Source organism: Lissotriton helveticus, chromosome 1_2, assembly GCF_964261635.1.
Source record: "Lissotriton helveticus chromosome 1_2, aLisHel1.1, whole genome shotgun sequence".
Classification (NCBI taxonomy): domain Eukaryota; kingdom Metazoa; phylum Chordata; class Amphibia; order Caudata; family Salamandridae; genus Lissotriton; species Lissotriton helveticus.
This window is the reverse complement of record NC_136058.1, coordinates 12,290,521-12,307,915: the sequence shown is the minus strand read 5'-3', so window position 1 is coordinate 12,307,915 and position 17,395 is coordinate 12,290,521. Positions and strand designations below refer to the sequence as shown.

The 17,395-nt window shown below is 39.9% G+C and overlaps 1 protein-coding gene across 4 annotated transcripts in view; it reads left to right on the top strand.

Moving 5' to 3' along the window:
* Positions 1-17,395, top strand: part of NTNG1 (netrin G1) — a 909,002-nt gene that overhangs the window by 690,102 nt on the left and 201,505 nt on the right. For 2 of the 4 annotated variants that reach the window (XM_078673405.1, XM_078673403.1), the window contains exon 6: positions 16,704-16,769. The exons of the other annotated variants lie outside the window; for them this stretch is intronic. In XM_078673405.1, the coding sequence (XP_078529531.1) occupies positions 16,704-16,769 (66 nt within the window). The remainder of the gene's footprint in view (positions 1-16,703; positions 16,770-17,395) is intronic. 4 annotated transcript variants of the gene reach the window in all.

The window sequence follows — 17,395 nt, the reverse complement described above, 5'->3', positions numbered from 1 at the left end:
CTGACCTATTTTGCGGTCGCAAATGCGCCGAATTCCCATTTGCAACCATAAAAAAAGGTTGTACATCTGCCCCTAGAGTCTTTTGTTACACATTTATTCAGTTCTGGCCTTTAACCTTTAAAAATGTTAATCAATTCTAACAGGTATACTGGAAGAACCTATAATGTAGTGCTTAAATTAAGCCGGTGACTGATAGTGAGGGCTATCACCACTCATTTTGTGGGACTGGCAGCTATTTTTCCTCATTGAATTTGTTTTCCAAGACCACGAGAGAGAAACACAAACAGGAAACAAAGTAAGGAATTGACGGAAAAACCATCACCATGGGAGAAAGCAGGCACCTGCAAGAGTACGATAACAAGGAAAGGGGTGCCTAGCAGTGGGATAAAGAGGCGTGAAGTGGACAGAGGACTACAAAGCATTTACACCGAAACAATTGTTTCCTTGTATTCATGTGGAACCAACATTTCTCTAACTCTTGAACACTTTTTCCGTCTTTCTCTATTTGGGGGGTGTTGTGCTTACTACATATGTATCTCTGTGAGTGAACCATGCTCATCTCAGTGGTAGAACAATACACATAAAGTGAAAGAAACATTTTACTCCAAGACTATTTTAACAAGTAATTGGAATCACTTATGTTACCTATATGCTTTGCACTTGAGTGAAAGGTAATTTTACGGTTGGATCAATAATGTATGAAATACCATGGGACTATGTGCTAATGGCATTGCCCTGTCCTTATCTTCGAACACTCATCATCTGATCCTGCTATCTGATCCTGCTACCATAGCGATTGGAATAGTTGTAGAAGTACAGTGGCACTATTTGTCTCTAGACCCAAAAAATAAAAACCAAAAGCACATATTTATAAGTAAAGTGGCTCTCCTTTAATGCTGTTTTGGCTTACAGCTTTACAGTATGCATACGTTCTACACAGTGCTTGATCCACTTCATACTCTTGTTTTGGTCGTACATTAAGGCTGATGTTGCTGTCCCGAAGGAAGTTCTTACAATCGACACATTCAAGGGTATACTTGGATACCACTAACAATTCAGGCAGCTTTCCACCTGCAACGGGTGCAGGATGTGACCAAAGCCGAGTTTCAAGGCACACGCCACATCCTTGCATCGTGCAAGAAGAGAAATAAAACTTGAGGAAAGAATATGAAAAGAAGAGATGTAATACAATTAAGTGCTGCTTTTTTTCTGAAGGCGTAATCCTGTTTATTGTTTTTTTCGATTTGTGATCCTTTTTATACCCATTGTACTGTATAGGCAACCTGCATACTGACAGTTTTTTTAGTAGGTAGCCCTCTGAACCTATGGCCATGCTATGTTTAAGCGTTCCAGACCTAAATGTTACACCTGAGCTGTGTATATGCATGCATTTGTGCATGTACTAGTTAATATAAATAACTCTTGTGTAGCAACTTTTTTTATTTTTAGTGGTGGTAATCCAACATTAGCTTATAGTAATGTACCTGTGGAGGGATACAAAGGCTTACCAGGGAAAGAGGGGCAATGATTACATGCAGCAATGCAACTCTAAAATGACATACTGCTATAAAGCACCGGGAGCTTAGCCTTGGAGACTTGGATACAACTGGATAGTAAATATAAAATGGGGAGACCTGAACACTACAATTGGAAAATGGTAAGCGATAAATAATGTCCATCATATCATGACACACTTAGACGGGAACAACTTTGAGGAATAGCTTACCAAAGGTAGATATTAAAGGCAAAGAAGTTCTGCCATTTATGGTAAAAGCTAAATTGGCCTTAACCTCTACTAAACTAGCCAGTTATGTGAATGTCCAAATTTAATGAAAAAAATAATTTGGGGCTGGGGAATTCAATCCCGCCTTGTCTCTCTGAAGAGGTTAAATGTTCTCTATTTAAAGGGAGTGTCAAATTATTTGGGGGCATGGATTGAGTGACCATGAACGGAGTCGTGCCGATTGGACCTCCTGCGCCTGATGGAGTTCCTTGAGATAATTATCTTTCATGTTGACAGGCATGGTCCTGCTGTGAGGAGGGGGCTGTCTGGAGCAACATTTGGGAACAACTGGAGCTAGTGGCCGGTGACCACTGAGTAGGAGAACGCGTCGGCATTGCCCGAACATTTCTGTGGTGCAGATTTGGCAGGATGGTGACCGCCGAGCTGCCTTGAAAGGCCAGTGTGCAGCAGAGGCTGTGGGAAATTAAGTGTGGGATCTGGGGACCGGTGGTTCCTTGAAGATCTAGGCGGGACCTGGCACGGTGCCCAGAAGACTTGTGTGGCTGCCGCTGTGAGAAAGAAACCTCCCTGATTGCCAGAGATCCCGATGGCTACTCAGCAATGAAGGTGCTGACAAAAGAGCTATTAGGATGGGCACGACTGACAGAAGGAGATGAGCACTGGCCGGGGGCCTGATTATTGTTCAGACTGACTGCAGGCAGCTCCAATGGGTCTCGGACATACCCCTGTGGCCAGGGGATCCACAGAACATGTGTTGTAGCGGGCATGGTTTGCCCCCCACCTGACAAACATACAGATTTTAGAATGTGGTAAGAGAGTAACATGCTCTGTGGTCTTGCTGGCTGCAGGGGATGATGGAGTCACTCGGTTGGCAAAGACAGTGAGACGGTGCAGGGCCTATGGACTGCAAAATAAATGAAGCCTCAGGTTGAATCCCAGCGACAGAAGCAAAGAACATTGTTATATTGTTATTGTTTGGGGGTGAGATGCACCATGAATTGGGGGGGGTTAGTTTGAGGACCACAACACGGTAAGGTAGGGTGAGGGAAATTTTAGGGGTATTTTTCAACACATGGGGACACCAAGGTACAAAGGGAATTGCTGCCCATGCACATTTAGAGATGGGATAGGTGGGAGAGACATGCAGCCACCATGACACGGGCCCAGGTTTTGACCCTGCTAACCTGGAACGTCCATGGGCAGGATTAGGTAATACGATTAAGAGGGATCTGTTTGCAAAGGACATAGGCAACACAAAACAGATGTAGTGTCTGTTGAGGAAACGCACCTCACAGGTGGACAGCCCTGCTGTATGGGAAAGGGTTAAAACAATTTGGCTTGCTATGCGCAATACACTTCTGGGTCGAGGGTAGTAATGATCCTTCTTAAAGAGGACCTTGCATCTCCATGTATCCGACACTTGGACAGACACTAATGGGTGCTAGGTGGCAATACTGGGGGAACATGAGGGCAAGAACATACTGTTGAGCAATTTATATGCTCCGTAATTTTGGACAAGTAGTTTCTCCCCAATGTCCCACATGTGTAGCGATATTTTTTGTCACGCTACACATGAAAGACATTGGGGAGAAATTACTCATAGAAATTATGGAGTGGTTTCTCGATAACGCATCGCCAATTGGGTTGGGAAATTACTCCAAGTCTACTTATATGCTGTCACGCTATATGATTTTGCCGTATGGGAGGACCTATGAATTTGCCCTAAATAAGTCCCTATGTTTTGGGGCGAAACACATTGGCTGTGTCTTTGTTCCTTGTGAGAATGAAAAAATAAAGATAAGAACACCGAGAAAAGATGTTTCTTGACATGCCTCTCTTTGGAACTCATGATGGACTATAATTTTGTGTGACTGTGCATCTTTGTCTTCATTTCAAGCGTAGTCTGCGGTTTAAATGGATTTGACTCATTGTTGTGCTCCTTCTGCCTAGTTGTGAAAAAATTTAATATTAGGGTTTAGTAACGGTAGGCCCTGGGAGTGAGCACTTTTTTGTTATTGTGGGAAGTATAAAGACTGCTGTGATTGTGTACCATTACCGTTATAACTGAGTCTTGCAATAGTATGGTATTCCTAATGTGTGTCTAACTTGATACCATAGCTTGCAAGCTGCCTCCAATATATTTAACCAAACCTTTTTAAAGTACTTCGGGTTGCCACATTTAAAAATGAAAAGAATCCCCCTCCATGGGCACTTTTTTCAGTGTTGCTTTCAGAAGTGGGTAAAGGTGGAATTATCCAAAAGTAGAGCTCTTATGTTCTTTAATTGGAACGCCCACTAGCATTGATAAAAATCTGGACTTGCGATACCTTCGTGTTCTTTTTTCCTACGCAGTTTCTTCCATGCATTTCTCACCCATTTGGAGGACCAAATGAAACAGCTCAACTCCCCCTACAATGTCTTAAACCACTCCGTCTTAAATTCTAAAGGTATTTGCATTCAAGATAAATGTGGATTTTGGGAGTATTGACATTTTTAATATATTAGATATACCTAGGAAATTCAGAGGGAGGCCTCCCCTTGCCTTTAGTAACCTCTGGTGTCCTTTTGCTGCTTCATAAAAATGTACCTGATCCATTTTATCTATGTCTTTCACCATCTGAATTCCCAAATATCATATTTCCTGCTTTACAAGCAGACTGTTACAGCAAGTGTTCCATTCCATAACTTCTGTGTTTTGCTGATTACCTAAGTAACCATAGACTTTCCCAAAGTCTTCCAAGGTACTCAGCGTCACAGGGAGTGATCTTTCCAGGTCTAATGTATTTCACCATTGAATAATTTGCATCAAGACCACTTTTTTCTCCCACTCAAAGATGTTTTGATTTGCCCTAATTTTGTTTGCCAGTAGCTCAATATGCTCAATATGTAGATTAAACAGCAGAGGTGACAGAGGGCGACCATGGCGGGTCTCTCTTCTAATGTTTATCTGTTTAGTAAGGCTACTGTTCACCAAAATCTTGGCTGTTGGAATTTTATATATGAACCCAACAACTCTTGAGAAAGCCTCTCCAAAGTCATATTGTTTGATCACACAATGTAGAAAGGGCCAACTTACTCTATCAAAGGCTTTGACGGCGTCAAAAGTGAGAGCCGTCAAAGACGTTTTGTCTTTGGTGGCCATGTCTATTGCACCAATCGGATAGTGAGTCAATTCGTAAAGTTGCCTCCAATTAAAGCTATTTTGATCTTTATTAAATAGTGCTCTGATCACCTTCTATTCCCTTAGTTAATACCTATGTATAGATTTTATAGTCGCTATTCAGTAAGGAGATCAACCTGTAGGAGTCGCGTAACTTGGAGTCCTTATTTGGTTTGAGAAGTATACTGATGATGACCTCATCCCAGGAGCTCAGAAGATCTTGTCCTTTTACAAAGGTTGTATTTAGTACCCCTTTAGAGAAACTGACAGCCTTGAGGGCTTCTGCCAGAATGTATTCTTCAATCGAGTAATAAGTAAAGTTCATCAATCTTTTCCATGAGATTTACCTGGATGCAAATTTTTTTAAAGGATCATGATGGACCCTCTGTATATCCTGCTCCAAGACTCTAGGGTCAGCACAGGGGATGAATTATTTTATTAAGCTAATCATAACATTTCTCATGTTCTCTCCCCCCAGACCTTCAGGAGCGTTGAATACCCTAATATTGTTCTTTCTCGCGTTGTTTTCAAGTGATTCAATTTTTTTGTGAAAATCTTTTTCTTCGTTTTTTAGGTTTTGTATTTTTTTGTGATTGGCCTCAAATTCTCTGTTAAGCTCCTATAAAGAGGCTCCCATCACTGACACTCATTCCATCAGAGTGTCCATTTTAGTTTCTACATGCCAGCTGAACTTTTTCCTGGTTTTTCTCTGATGTTGCAAATTTCCCTCTCATTTCTTCTGTCAGTGTTACAAGCAGTTTTTCTACAACTGGCTGGTCTTCCTGTCCCTGAAGCTGTATACTGAAATCTGTAACTGAGGACCCAGGTGAGGAGTAGGTGAGGTTGGTCCTTAGCTGTATCGTAAGTTAACACCTGGTATCTATTGCTGATTTGAAGTGCCTTTCTAGTTTCCCCTGCCTCCTCCATACTGGCAGAGCTATTACTCTGCATGCCAGGCCCTAGGTTGCTTACTTCTGGTTGCTTAGGGGTTGGAAAAGAGAGATCCTCTTCCTTTTTAGATTGGGCTTTGAAAAAGGAGCATAAAGAGGGAGTGACCTTAATGCATTCTACTGTTTTGGCGGTTTTCCCTCCACACTCCTTCAAGTTGGTTAGTTCTCCAAAACGAGTTTGCCTTTTCCCTGCTGTCTTTTTTTGGTCACAGGAGAGTTGGAGGGTTTTTGTGGGTTTCTCCTTCCACGCCCGACCTCTTACTGGAAACATATGCAGCCCCCTGACTTTCTCAACTTTCTTGAGCCTAGCGGCATCCCTGCAAACGTTTGAGGAAGAGACAACAATACGCTGCCTGCACCGCTAGCAACTGCGCTTCCTGGAATACCCTGGACGGAAATACGCACTGAGACTCGCCGGTCTCTGCTGAGCCTCAATGGGGCCTCTGCCCACAGACCCTCTCCACAACGCTGGCCACCTCCAACTGATATCTCTCGGAACTCTTTCTGAGCCCACAAGTCTTCCATGGATGAAGAGCAGTGTTGAGGAAGAATCCTATTGGTAAGGTAAACAATAAAAAACCAGGGAACCTCAGCATTTGTTTGAGCACACATGCAGTTTTAGAATGGAATTTGCCTGGGAATCTGAGAGCTCCTGAAAGGCATTCTCAGCCAGCAACAATGTTCCCCCACTGTCTCTCTTCTGTACAGTCACTGTTGATTTTGGAGCTGAAGATTTGTCTTGACTTGACCCTTTGTAAGATGCACCAGTGAGCAGTTAAGGACATCTCTAAATGCTGAGGATATAATTATTTTGAGGGCTTTTATGTATGCATGTTCTGTGGCATCCCTTTATAGACTGGTGGGATAAACCTATTACCATTCCTTGCCTGTCAATGTGTCTTACCTTAGACTTGCCACCAATTGCACTGCAATGGTGCCATCGACCCTGGTGCCAGCAAGGTAAATATGCCAGTCTCTTGGCAGGATAGAAAAATAATGAAAACTCAGGTACCCCTGCAGTGGGTATTAAACAGGTTAAAAGACAGCAAGGGCTTCCTGTTCAAATTTTTCAAGTGCTTTCTGGTTTTAATAACCAGTTTTGTATTGATGCTAAAATCCGAACTTCAGTTTCTACTAAAATATAGTGCTGCTGCTGTTCCCTCCAGTAATGCCAAGCAAACTTCATACCTAGCACCACATACACACCTTTGCATTATATTGCAAATGTGCCTGTGTGATGTGCGGCATAGTTTGGTCCTCCAGTACAAAATTCTACACAAAGCCATAGTTTAACACTTTTCAAACTTTGCATCCGTGCTGTATAGTGTAGCACACATGCAATATTTAAAATGTTCGTAGAAATATAATAATTTCTCCAAGTTAATGCCATCCTCAAAGAGGCACTTTTTGATGCAAAGCCCTGTCGATAAATATTATTAAAGAGGGCTTTGAGTTAAAAAAACATGGGTGGTTGGATGGCTACATTCATGTACTACCCACGGTACCATCAATGTGACGCAAAATAGCAGTAGTGCTACTTTGCATTCCTTTAGGGTTACTTTCCAGGACAAAACTTGTTTTGAGCTGTGTTAGAAATTGTGTTAGAGGTTCACTGGGGTCAGTGCATAATAAACAATTGGCCAAACAAGGAAACAAATCTCCTATGGTTAGGAATTTAAGAAACTCTGGAGATAAACTGAAAAATGGCCTCAATGGAGAAGATACCCAAACAACTTCTGGATTGTGAGTAAATCAAAACATAACTCAACAACTATAATGCCTTGGGACTCTAAAGGCATACTCACCTGATCTAGACTATTCATGCAGATATAGACCAGTTAAGTCTGTTTATGCACTGTCTCCAAAAATTATATGTTCGCTTTTGCATAGTGTGCTTTGTGTAGGTCGACCATTCTCTTAAAACCAAGCACTTTCTTAAGCCATTTTGAATGCACAGTTGGTAAATATTTACAATAACTCATAATTATTTCAGTTTTAATAAATACCTTAAATTTCACTATTTTATCTCTCTGTGCTTTTGAAGAAACAATTTCACATTTGTAGCACCTATATTCATAAAAGGGCGAAATGGTCTGCCCATTTCCCACTCTCTTCTACCGCAGTCTTGCAACTATCCGAAACCCTTACTATTTCCTGCTGCTATTTGTATCAACATCAATTTAGGGACCAGTGAGTTATTTTCCATGTACCGTGATTTTTTTATGTTTGATAATTACTTTGGTAGATATATTTCTCTGCCTAGTAATTAGAAAATACAATGAATAGCTGTTTGATTCTTTTTTCAGCCATAAAACAGATCTTCTTTAAAAATAGAATTCTAGAATATCTATATCACAAACCTTCCTTTTCCTTTTCCCTATCAAGGGTATTGCTGGAATGATTTCCTCCCTGTAAAGATTAGACTGGCTATGTTTACACACACATTTCTCCTTGATTGCTGATAGTTAGGAAAACATAGAAAAAACAAAATGGATCTTTGATATAGGTGTCCAGCAATCCTGCCTTTTATCTGGGGATTGGTGTATGCTGTAATCTTATAATTATGGGAAAAATCAATATTAAAATGTATTATTTTGAAGTTTTTGTAATTATATTATTTTTCATCTACATTTCTCATCTACAATTCCCTATTAATGTTTACAATATTAAGTCTAATCAAATTAATAAAACACCAAGGCATTTAATAGATAATAATTTAAAAATAATAGGTAATTGCCAATTAGAGTTTATCTGTTGAAAACAAAAATAGTAATTTTAAGATCCAAATTAATCGCCCTGTTTTCCTGTCTCAGAGCTGTAAATACATTTGTTTCCCTCTTAATTATGTTACATTTCCCCTTAGCATTTAAAATTCCTTCTGTTTTTTGTGATTGTTCATTCTTTACTTTTAGAATTGTCTGCATCAATTCAGTTGCTCTCTACAATTTAAGCCACGTTCAGTGCGCCCATTATGAGTAGGAGTTACAAATCACAGCAATTACCTAGACCCAGCACAAAGTTCTAGGTAAAGCATACTTTTCACTAGATGCACTTCAATTTATAAATGTGAGGCAGAATTACAAAAGTATTAGGAATTAAGGTTTACCTAATGCAGTCAGTCAAACCACTTTATTTGGTTAATAAAAACCATAAAAGTACAGTACATATTTCAGAATACACTACACAGTAAACACATCTAAAATACAAATCATCAATAAATTAGGGCAACTTAAAAAAACAAAAAAACTATTTTACAGAGCCAGAATTCATTAACTCACCTAAAAGCCCTGGCTGCCATTAATACATATATAGCAATAAATCACTCCAATAAAAACAAATCAGGGTTAAAAATGCCTGCATAAAACAATAATCATGGAGGCACAATCGATCCACTTTAAATATTTATAATGGGATGCCGTTTTTTCCTGATTCTAACAGCTAGACTAAAAAATGTGCAATATTAAAAATCTCCCACGGTTCATTCAGCAGCTGAAGATAGAGTAACAGTACGTTCGAGAAAGGGTCGAAGTGGTGTATATAATTTTAAATTAGAACAAACAGTTCACCACAAAACAGTTCCAATTCTATTCATCAGGAACAAAGGTTTATTTTTTCATTTTTTCATTAGTGAAACATTCATTAGATGCTCTTAAAATTCAAAGCATGTATCTACTTAAGTAAGTGAAAAATTCATTGGATGCTCTTAAATTCAAAGCATGTATCTACTTAAGTATACTCTTATTGCATGTAATATTTACAGTGCTCACAGTGTAAAAGAGAAGAAAAAAGGCTTTTGGGAAATGGGGGTGAATGGATAAGTGAGGGACAGGGTAAAGGTGTTGTGACATAGGCACAGTTGCATATATATATACAGTAGAGCTTTTACAGCCTAATGTCGTTCCATAGTTCCCCTCTAATCATAACACATAGGTACATATGAATTGATATCTTCAATTCATGTGGGTTTGAGGAAGGTAGAGTAAGGCGGGTTTTACCTGTATAAAGCCTTTTCCTCTTAAAATAGGAATTAAAAACCTCCTACGAATAGCATTCTAATTCTCACAGAACATTATATAGTGCATAGTGTCTTGATTTGAAAGTTGTCACAAGAGCAGGGACCTAAATCGCACACCCTACTCCAGCCTTACTGATTACCTAAGAAAAGTTGGATTAAATTAAAACGAAACCTAGTTAAAAGCAGGTGATGGAAGGGCTTTGTGACAATTCTCAGGTAAGGTTCAATCTGAGGGGAGGTTTTTAACAAAAATAAGCTGTTACAGAGTCCTTCATTAACTCAGTCACTTCTCTCTCAGCCGACATTAGGCTCAGAAAATGTGTTTTTACTCAGGCCAAATCTTCTTTTTTATTTTATCCAGAAAATCATGTAGGTCCGGGCACCCTAGTTTATATAAAATGTGCTTAACATAATATAGCCACGGATATGGTTGACTCGCTCCAGGGCGACACAGTCCCTAATAATCTCATGATTCAGGGTTAGCACTAGCTTAAGCCATATCTTAAGCCAACATACTACCGGGGCCAACCTCAACAAGTCTGATATGTAGCTAATGCCTGTCTCTTGATGTATTAAAACAGTTGAGGTAGATTGAGGGACTGACAAGAGGGTACGTTAAAACTTGTTTTTGACTGTCTGTACCCACTCCGACGGCTTGTAACCCCAAATGGGTGATCCATACAGTGTGATGGCTAATCATTTAGACCTGTAGATGGTAAGAATGGCTTTGATTGGCCTGGACCCAGTGGCTGTGCATAAGCATGTACTGCAGCCGTAGAAAAATTGTAAATCATCTTGCCTAATGGAAAGGCTTCTTCACGATGAATGCTGAGTAAAGTGATTCTGGCCTAATACATTTTGCCACTAGTTATTGCTGATTACGAGATAGCTATTTCAATATATAAAGATATATATTTGCAGAGTATAAATCTTACAGTAAATTTGAATAGTACTAAATTCCTATTTTTTATGTCAAGATATGTGGAATGTGAGATAAATTAACTTTTCGCTCTGATTTATACTAACGAATTCGATGTTCCTGATCCTCACAATTAAATAACAGAAGGTCATAGCTGTAATGAAACTTCAGAATATCTGGGTAGTTTGCGTGGTGTCCTTTCTGCTTTGTTTTTCTGGTAGCAGGCAATGGGTGGCCACCAGTCATAACAATGTGAACCAGGACATTATTTAAAATAATTGTGATCAGTACTTGAGTGACACAATCTTTCAATCATCTTCCATTCCATTTGTGTGAAGCCCTGAATTTTAAGGTGGTTGTGTGCACTAGTAGTATTAAGGCAAACAGTCTCAATCTATTGCTCACTAAATATCTGTCCTTTAGTTCCTATGTCTAAACTGTTGTTAAGTCTTCCAAGTTCAAGTAGATCAAAAAATGTCAATCCTGTTATATAAAAAGTATCTCATTGTTGTCAATGCTCCACTTACTAACTAGTACAGTCTCGCCTGGATTGAAGCAATATGTTAAAAAATTGGCACGCTGAGATAGCTGCAGATCACTCAAAATGTGGTGTTTTAGTGCCACAGAGTAGATCACATTGTATCTGATTCCTGTATCTAATGCAGACTATACAGAATGGGTAAAGATTATTCAGGACCGCTGGACTGATTCTGCACCTGCCAGTTTTCAGCCTCATTGTGGATTTTGCCACATTTTATCACTAATCCAATAGCTGCCTAATTTGTAGGGGTGTGCAAAATTCGCATAATTTTCCTTTGCGTAATTCGGGGGAGTGCAAAACAGCATGTGTTGGGTTCTTGTCGTTCATGTTTCACACTAATATTTTGCCATAAACAGCAGGTAATTAAGTGATATCGCATAATAGCTTCATTTTGAGACTTTCGTGTACGGCGAGGTGAGATTGGGTAGGCATAACAGAAATTGCAGCCAGGCCTAATAATTTGTAAATTTGAACACAAATTGTTTTTCTTCAAATATCTCAAAGTTACTAAACTTAGTCTGCATGGAATGTGGCATAAACTTCCAGCACTGAGCCTACGCCTACCCTGTTGACTGCTGTGTTCAGGTTTTAAAAGGGCTGTACATGAGGCCAGATGATGGTAACATTCACAGTTCATGCACTGATGCACTAGCCTTTGTTTACTGGACGGCTCACAACTTTACACGATGAAATGACTTCAAACTGGGCTGAAAGAATGAGTGCTTCTTTGGCATGAAGATTTTTTGATTCACTATTGATGCACATTGATACTTGTACTGAAGTGTTCTCAACGCATCATTCTCTTCTAGAGGGCACTGAAGAATTCCGGAAATATTTGCAGCTCGTACTATGTATTGCTTTGTCTATTACTAAAGTGCGTCCTACGGAGACTCCTGCACAGGACATTTCTAATGTACAATAGTATTCTGCAAAACTGTTTCTTGTTAAAATATATGCTTCCAGACACCCTGTAAGGCGAAAACATGTTGACCAACAAAAAAGATGTTTAAACCTAAACCTTTTTATTATATCTTGAGTCAGTACTTATGGTTGGTAAAGTGCGAATTAATGAGACAAAAATACCAAAGCATGTGCTGTATAATTTGCCTTCTAACACGTTATTATAATTATCCTTTTTGCTGTACACATTCCGTAACGGTTCTTTATATTTTTGCCCTGCATGGTCAAATAATTTTTGTGGCACTGCCTTTGTTCATCGGTAATTAATCTGATGGACCGCACTGAACCATTTGCGTTATGTTAAAAGAACCAGCCAATATGTTACCTTCGAAAAGTGAATTTAGTGCTGTGAAAGCCCCACACCCCCAGCCCCTGTTAGTATTTTGTGGAAATAAAGACTAACCCCTTTCTTATCCTGGCTCATAGGCCATTTCTGAGAGTGAATTTCATTTTTATGATGATATGTCTTCTAGATCATCTTGTTTTTGAGTTGGCTCTTAAAGTCTTGGGCTCAAGTCCTGAATGCTGACCAAATGCTAGTGTTGGGCGTTCAATCAATCAATCAAGCGTTTGTTCAGCGTGACTACTCACCCGTAAGGGTCTCAAGGCGCTGGGGGTGTGCGGTTGCAGGTTCCAGTCCAACCAGGAGGTGGTCCCTCGAAGAGTCAGGTCTTGAGGTCTCTAGCGAAGATGGGGAGCGATGTAGTTCCTTTGAGACGGCAGATATTGCAAATCTGTTTGGAATATTGGAAGCAAGGTGCTCTCTCCAGAGAAGACCCTGGATACATTTGGCCAGTCAAATGGACGAGTACTGGGGTCATTATTCCCCATGACCTGTTCTTTTCAGGGCCCCGCAGTCGCGCTGCCACATTAATTTCTAGATGGTATAGCAAAGCTGCCATATTTAACAGTGACAGGGCAGCTAACATGGCTTAGGACACTAGATGACGCCAGATGCCGGGTTGACTTTTCCAGCAGGATAAAACCCTAGTTCAGCTTTCAGACCCGGGCCCTGATTATTCCGACATGTCCGAGAGGGACCCAGAGCCAGGCCCGGACTTGCCTTTGCGGGCACCGGGCAATCCCCCAGTGCGGCGCATGGGTGGGGGCGGTTTTGTTTCAGGGCCCGGTAAAGAGTGCAGTCGCACCGCCAACACCCTCTTCCCCCCGGGGGCCGGCCGAGCACTTTGCCAGGGCCGGTTTTGGTTCCCAGTCGGGCCCTGCCCAGAGCAACCTCTCTGTGCTCCAAATGCCCCTTCGTAAAGGCAAGCCAGGGTGACTTGACACACACCCACCTGAAACCATGCGTTGGAGGCATGGTTACATGTTTTTCTGGTACACCAAATTATCTTGCATGTGGGAGTCCCAGAGGTGCCTCCAGTGAAGGTGTAGTTATTGCCTGCACATCTCTATCAAAGAACCTCAGGTCCTCTGAAAAGAGGAGAGGAAACCCCTTCCTCTGTAAAAAGTGGAAACAGAAGCTCATCTGCAATGCACGAGAAACTGAAATTATATTTGATGCTCTCCATCTCTTTGAACCTGTAACTGTTTGTTAGTAAAAAGTGTCATTGTTAACATAATATTTGCCTGTGTTTCTCCATGGTTTCCATTAATTATGTACACTTTACTTTATAGTTTTCTTTTTTTAAGTGTTTTCTTGTATAAAATTTCTCAAACAGCGAAACAATGTTGGATTAAAGGCAGTCATGACATACACATGACATTTCTAGAAGAAAATCATGATTTATTGAATTTGAAGAAGGAAAAAGTAGCTGCTAATATGTACATTCACTGGAAAAGCCCTGTGTCTAACTCTTACTTCAGTTGAGAATTGGTTATAAGAGTACAATTATACTTTACATAGTGTCCTGTCGACAGCATTTGGTTCGAGTCCCCCGATATAGTGAATGTCTGCTCTTTTCTTACAGTTCTAAAAGTGTCATGTTAGGGTAACGCTGATCTGAATATATGGCCCTCATAAGCAGTCCCACAAATATTTGTCTTTACCCACCCATCCTTTTTATTTTCTATGTCCCTCCAACTGGTGGCCAAATCCAGGTTGTGCAATCTTTATACACATGACATTGAGTTGTGATGATTAAATCTCACGTTAGACTGAATACTTGTATCCCCACACAGAACATCCAAAAGGGACGTGCTTTGGTATCCTAAACCCATTTCAAAATAAAATACCTTCCCTTGCTCTCCTTCCTAATTCTGTCATGGCTGTGTCTCAGAATGCTTCTGCATTCAGGGTTCAGAGAAGGAACAAATTCAGTAAGGACAACATTCATTTTTCTTAGATGGTTAAAAACACAGTTGCCAAATTAGTTCCATGGACCATAGGTGACAACACATCTCGCTCACCCTTTGTTTCCTTTCCCCTGCCCTACGATTCTCCAGCTATGTACGTGCACAGTTAATGATTATGTAAATGCACTTCCACAAGTATGGCGCAATGACTACAGGTTCTGTCAGTCCAGCAAGCATTGTATCTCTGGTCTTCAATGATCTTCCACTACAGGTCCCACCCTCACACCTCCATAAGAAACGTCACCTGAACATTACAGCGACAATCCTTGCCTTTGGCCCCATTCATGTGTAGTTAAATATAGAATCATCCCATTCACCTTTATTGAACATGTCCAACCTAATTATCACTCCTCTGCAGTGTCCTCCATTTGGTTTGTAACTCAGAGATTTACTACCTTACAAAACCTGTAATTACCCCCCTAGTAATGACTGTGTTGAAGTTGACCTCAGTTTAATTGCATTTCTCCAAGTACTCCTCTTGCACTCTCCATAGAATACCCACTTCTACACATTCACAAGGAACTTTCCAGTGCGTAGTATTGATACAACGCATAATTTATACACCATTAGATTACAGTTTAGCATACATTACTTCAATAACATGGTTTTGCAAAACACTAGCAAGTTATACATGGAGAAGTTAGGATTTGCAAACTAACACGCCTAGGAACGATTTTATGAATTGAACATTAGGTTCAATCTCACACTATTAACACCAAATTATTTACCATGTAAATGGTCCAAAGAAAGTTACAACTAGTTGACATGGTCATAGTTGAGGTATATATATCAAAAAGGTCAAATGTAAATATATTGGAGTGAGCCCTGGAGTGTATTTTAATACTTTAAGCACTGATTTAATTTTGTATCCCTTTTAAACATATTTGTTATGTGGGCCCTACAGTCTAAGAGACAGATTCTGCCTCCATAACCTAAATCTGGAATACTGAAGAAGGTTTTCCCTATAGAATGTCAAACTTTGAGATTTTGACATGATTATTTTGTATTACTGCATCTGTTGTTCCTTCTCATATGCATTGCAAACAGGAGATAATGTGACAAATGTATTTTTCTCCAAACCCAAACTTTAATTCTAGACAGAAGAAAGCTTCTTAAGGCCAAAGGGAAGGTGCAACTCTTCTTATTTTAATCATATTGTGGTATTTATTCGAATACCGTGAGACAGGAAATGCTAAAAAATGCTAAATTGCCTGGAGAGTTAAAACTGCAGTGAATTTGTATCTTGATTAGACAACTAAGAGAATTGCATATGTCCAAATGGCTCATTCAAATTCCTGAGAAAAACCAAGGGCATCACTCTGAGAAGGACACGGGCAAACCATGCAGGCCATTTCACAGGATACTCCGATTAATATTCAAATGTTGAAAAAAAAAAGCTGAAAGGCATTCTTGAGCCTTTTTTAATCACTTCACTGCTGATCACTTGACAATGGAAATTTCTTCATTATTTATTGATTTCAGAGTGCTCCGTTATTATGCACAAGGGAGCATCCTTCATACACAAAGCATCCACCCTGCGGCCTTTCAATTGATAATTTCACAAGCACAGCAATTTACAGACAATTCTCGAGTTTGTTTAATTTTAAATATGGTGCGTTGTGGGCCTGTATCTTTAAGACGCACGTCACCTAGGTTAAGAAAGTATGTACACAATTAGTTGGTTTTTTTCAGCAGTGAAGGGGTTAATAAATGGCTAATTTCTCAGCATAGAGCTCTAAGTGACAGTAAATGGTCAGGAATTGTTTGCATGGTAATCATATAACCTCTTCCTTTCATTTAATTTAGTACATGTTACCCCTTGTGTTGTTCCCAGTGGCAGGAGCACTTGCCTTGCAAAAGGTTAAATATATAGTCGTCATAAAGAACTATATATTTACCATCCGAACAAATGAAAAATTGATGTTTTGGGAACCATCAATTGCTTGTTTTTGTTTGTTTGGTAGTCACATTTTGTTTCAGTGCACTCCGTGCAATTTGCGTAGCGAATGTCTGTGGTCTATGTTTTTGTCCATGCAGTTACTGTCTCAAATAACCACAATTGTAGATGAAAATAACACCTGGTTTCTCCTGATGCATGCAGATCCTCCAAAGTTTGATAGGATATGGCCGAGTGTTTCTTCCCTAGAGGTTTCTAACCGAAAGCAAGGTAGGAGTCTGCACACTTCCTACTGGTTTAGAATTACTTGCAGTGCATTGCTTTTATAAAACCTGCAGGTGGGCAGAAGCTGCGCAGCATTTGTTTCTCTCTTGGCAAGCAGCAACAGTGTGGGCTTAAAAACAATCACTTGAAAATGACCTTGAAACAAAAACAAATATGGTCTTTTATGAATCGGGTGGTACAGTAGACAGTGCGGCAAAAAAAGGCATGCGAGATGTAGGTGTCGGAGTTCCAAGAATATTTATAAATGAAGTCGAACAGCAATCCCTGGAGGAGGGAGGAATTGCAAAGCTGTCAGTTTCCATTAGGAGAGCCTTTTCATTTTATGAGGGATAAAGGGTGATGTTGACGACATAAAAGTCGATTATCATTTTGGTGTATTAAGTGAAATGAAACGTATTGTATGTGCAAGAAAATCCAGACATAGAGCAAATAAATGTACATAGTGATAGCTGAGTGATATACATGTTTTCGTTTTCAACAAAGGGTGTATCTTAGATTTATGCTAAGTAATGTGATAGTCTGAAAAAGAAATAGCAAGACATGCTAGAAGCAATGGTTCTTCACCAGAATTCCAAAAGCAGATGTTGACTATTAAAAATGTTTAGAGATTA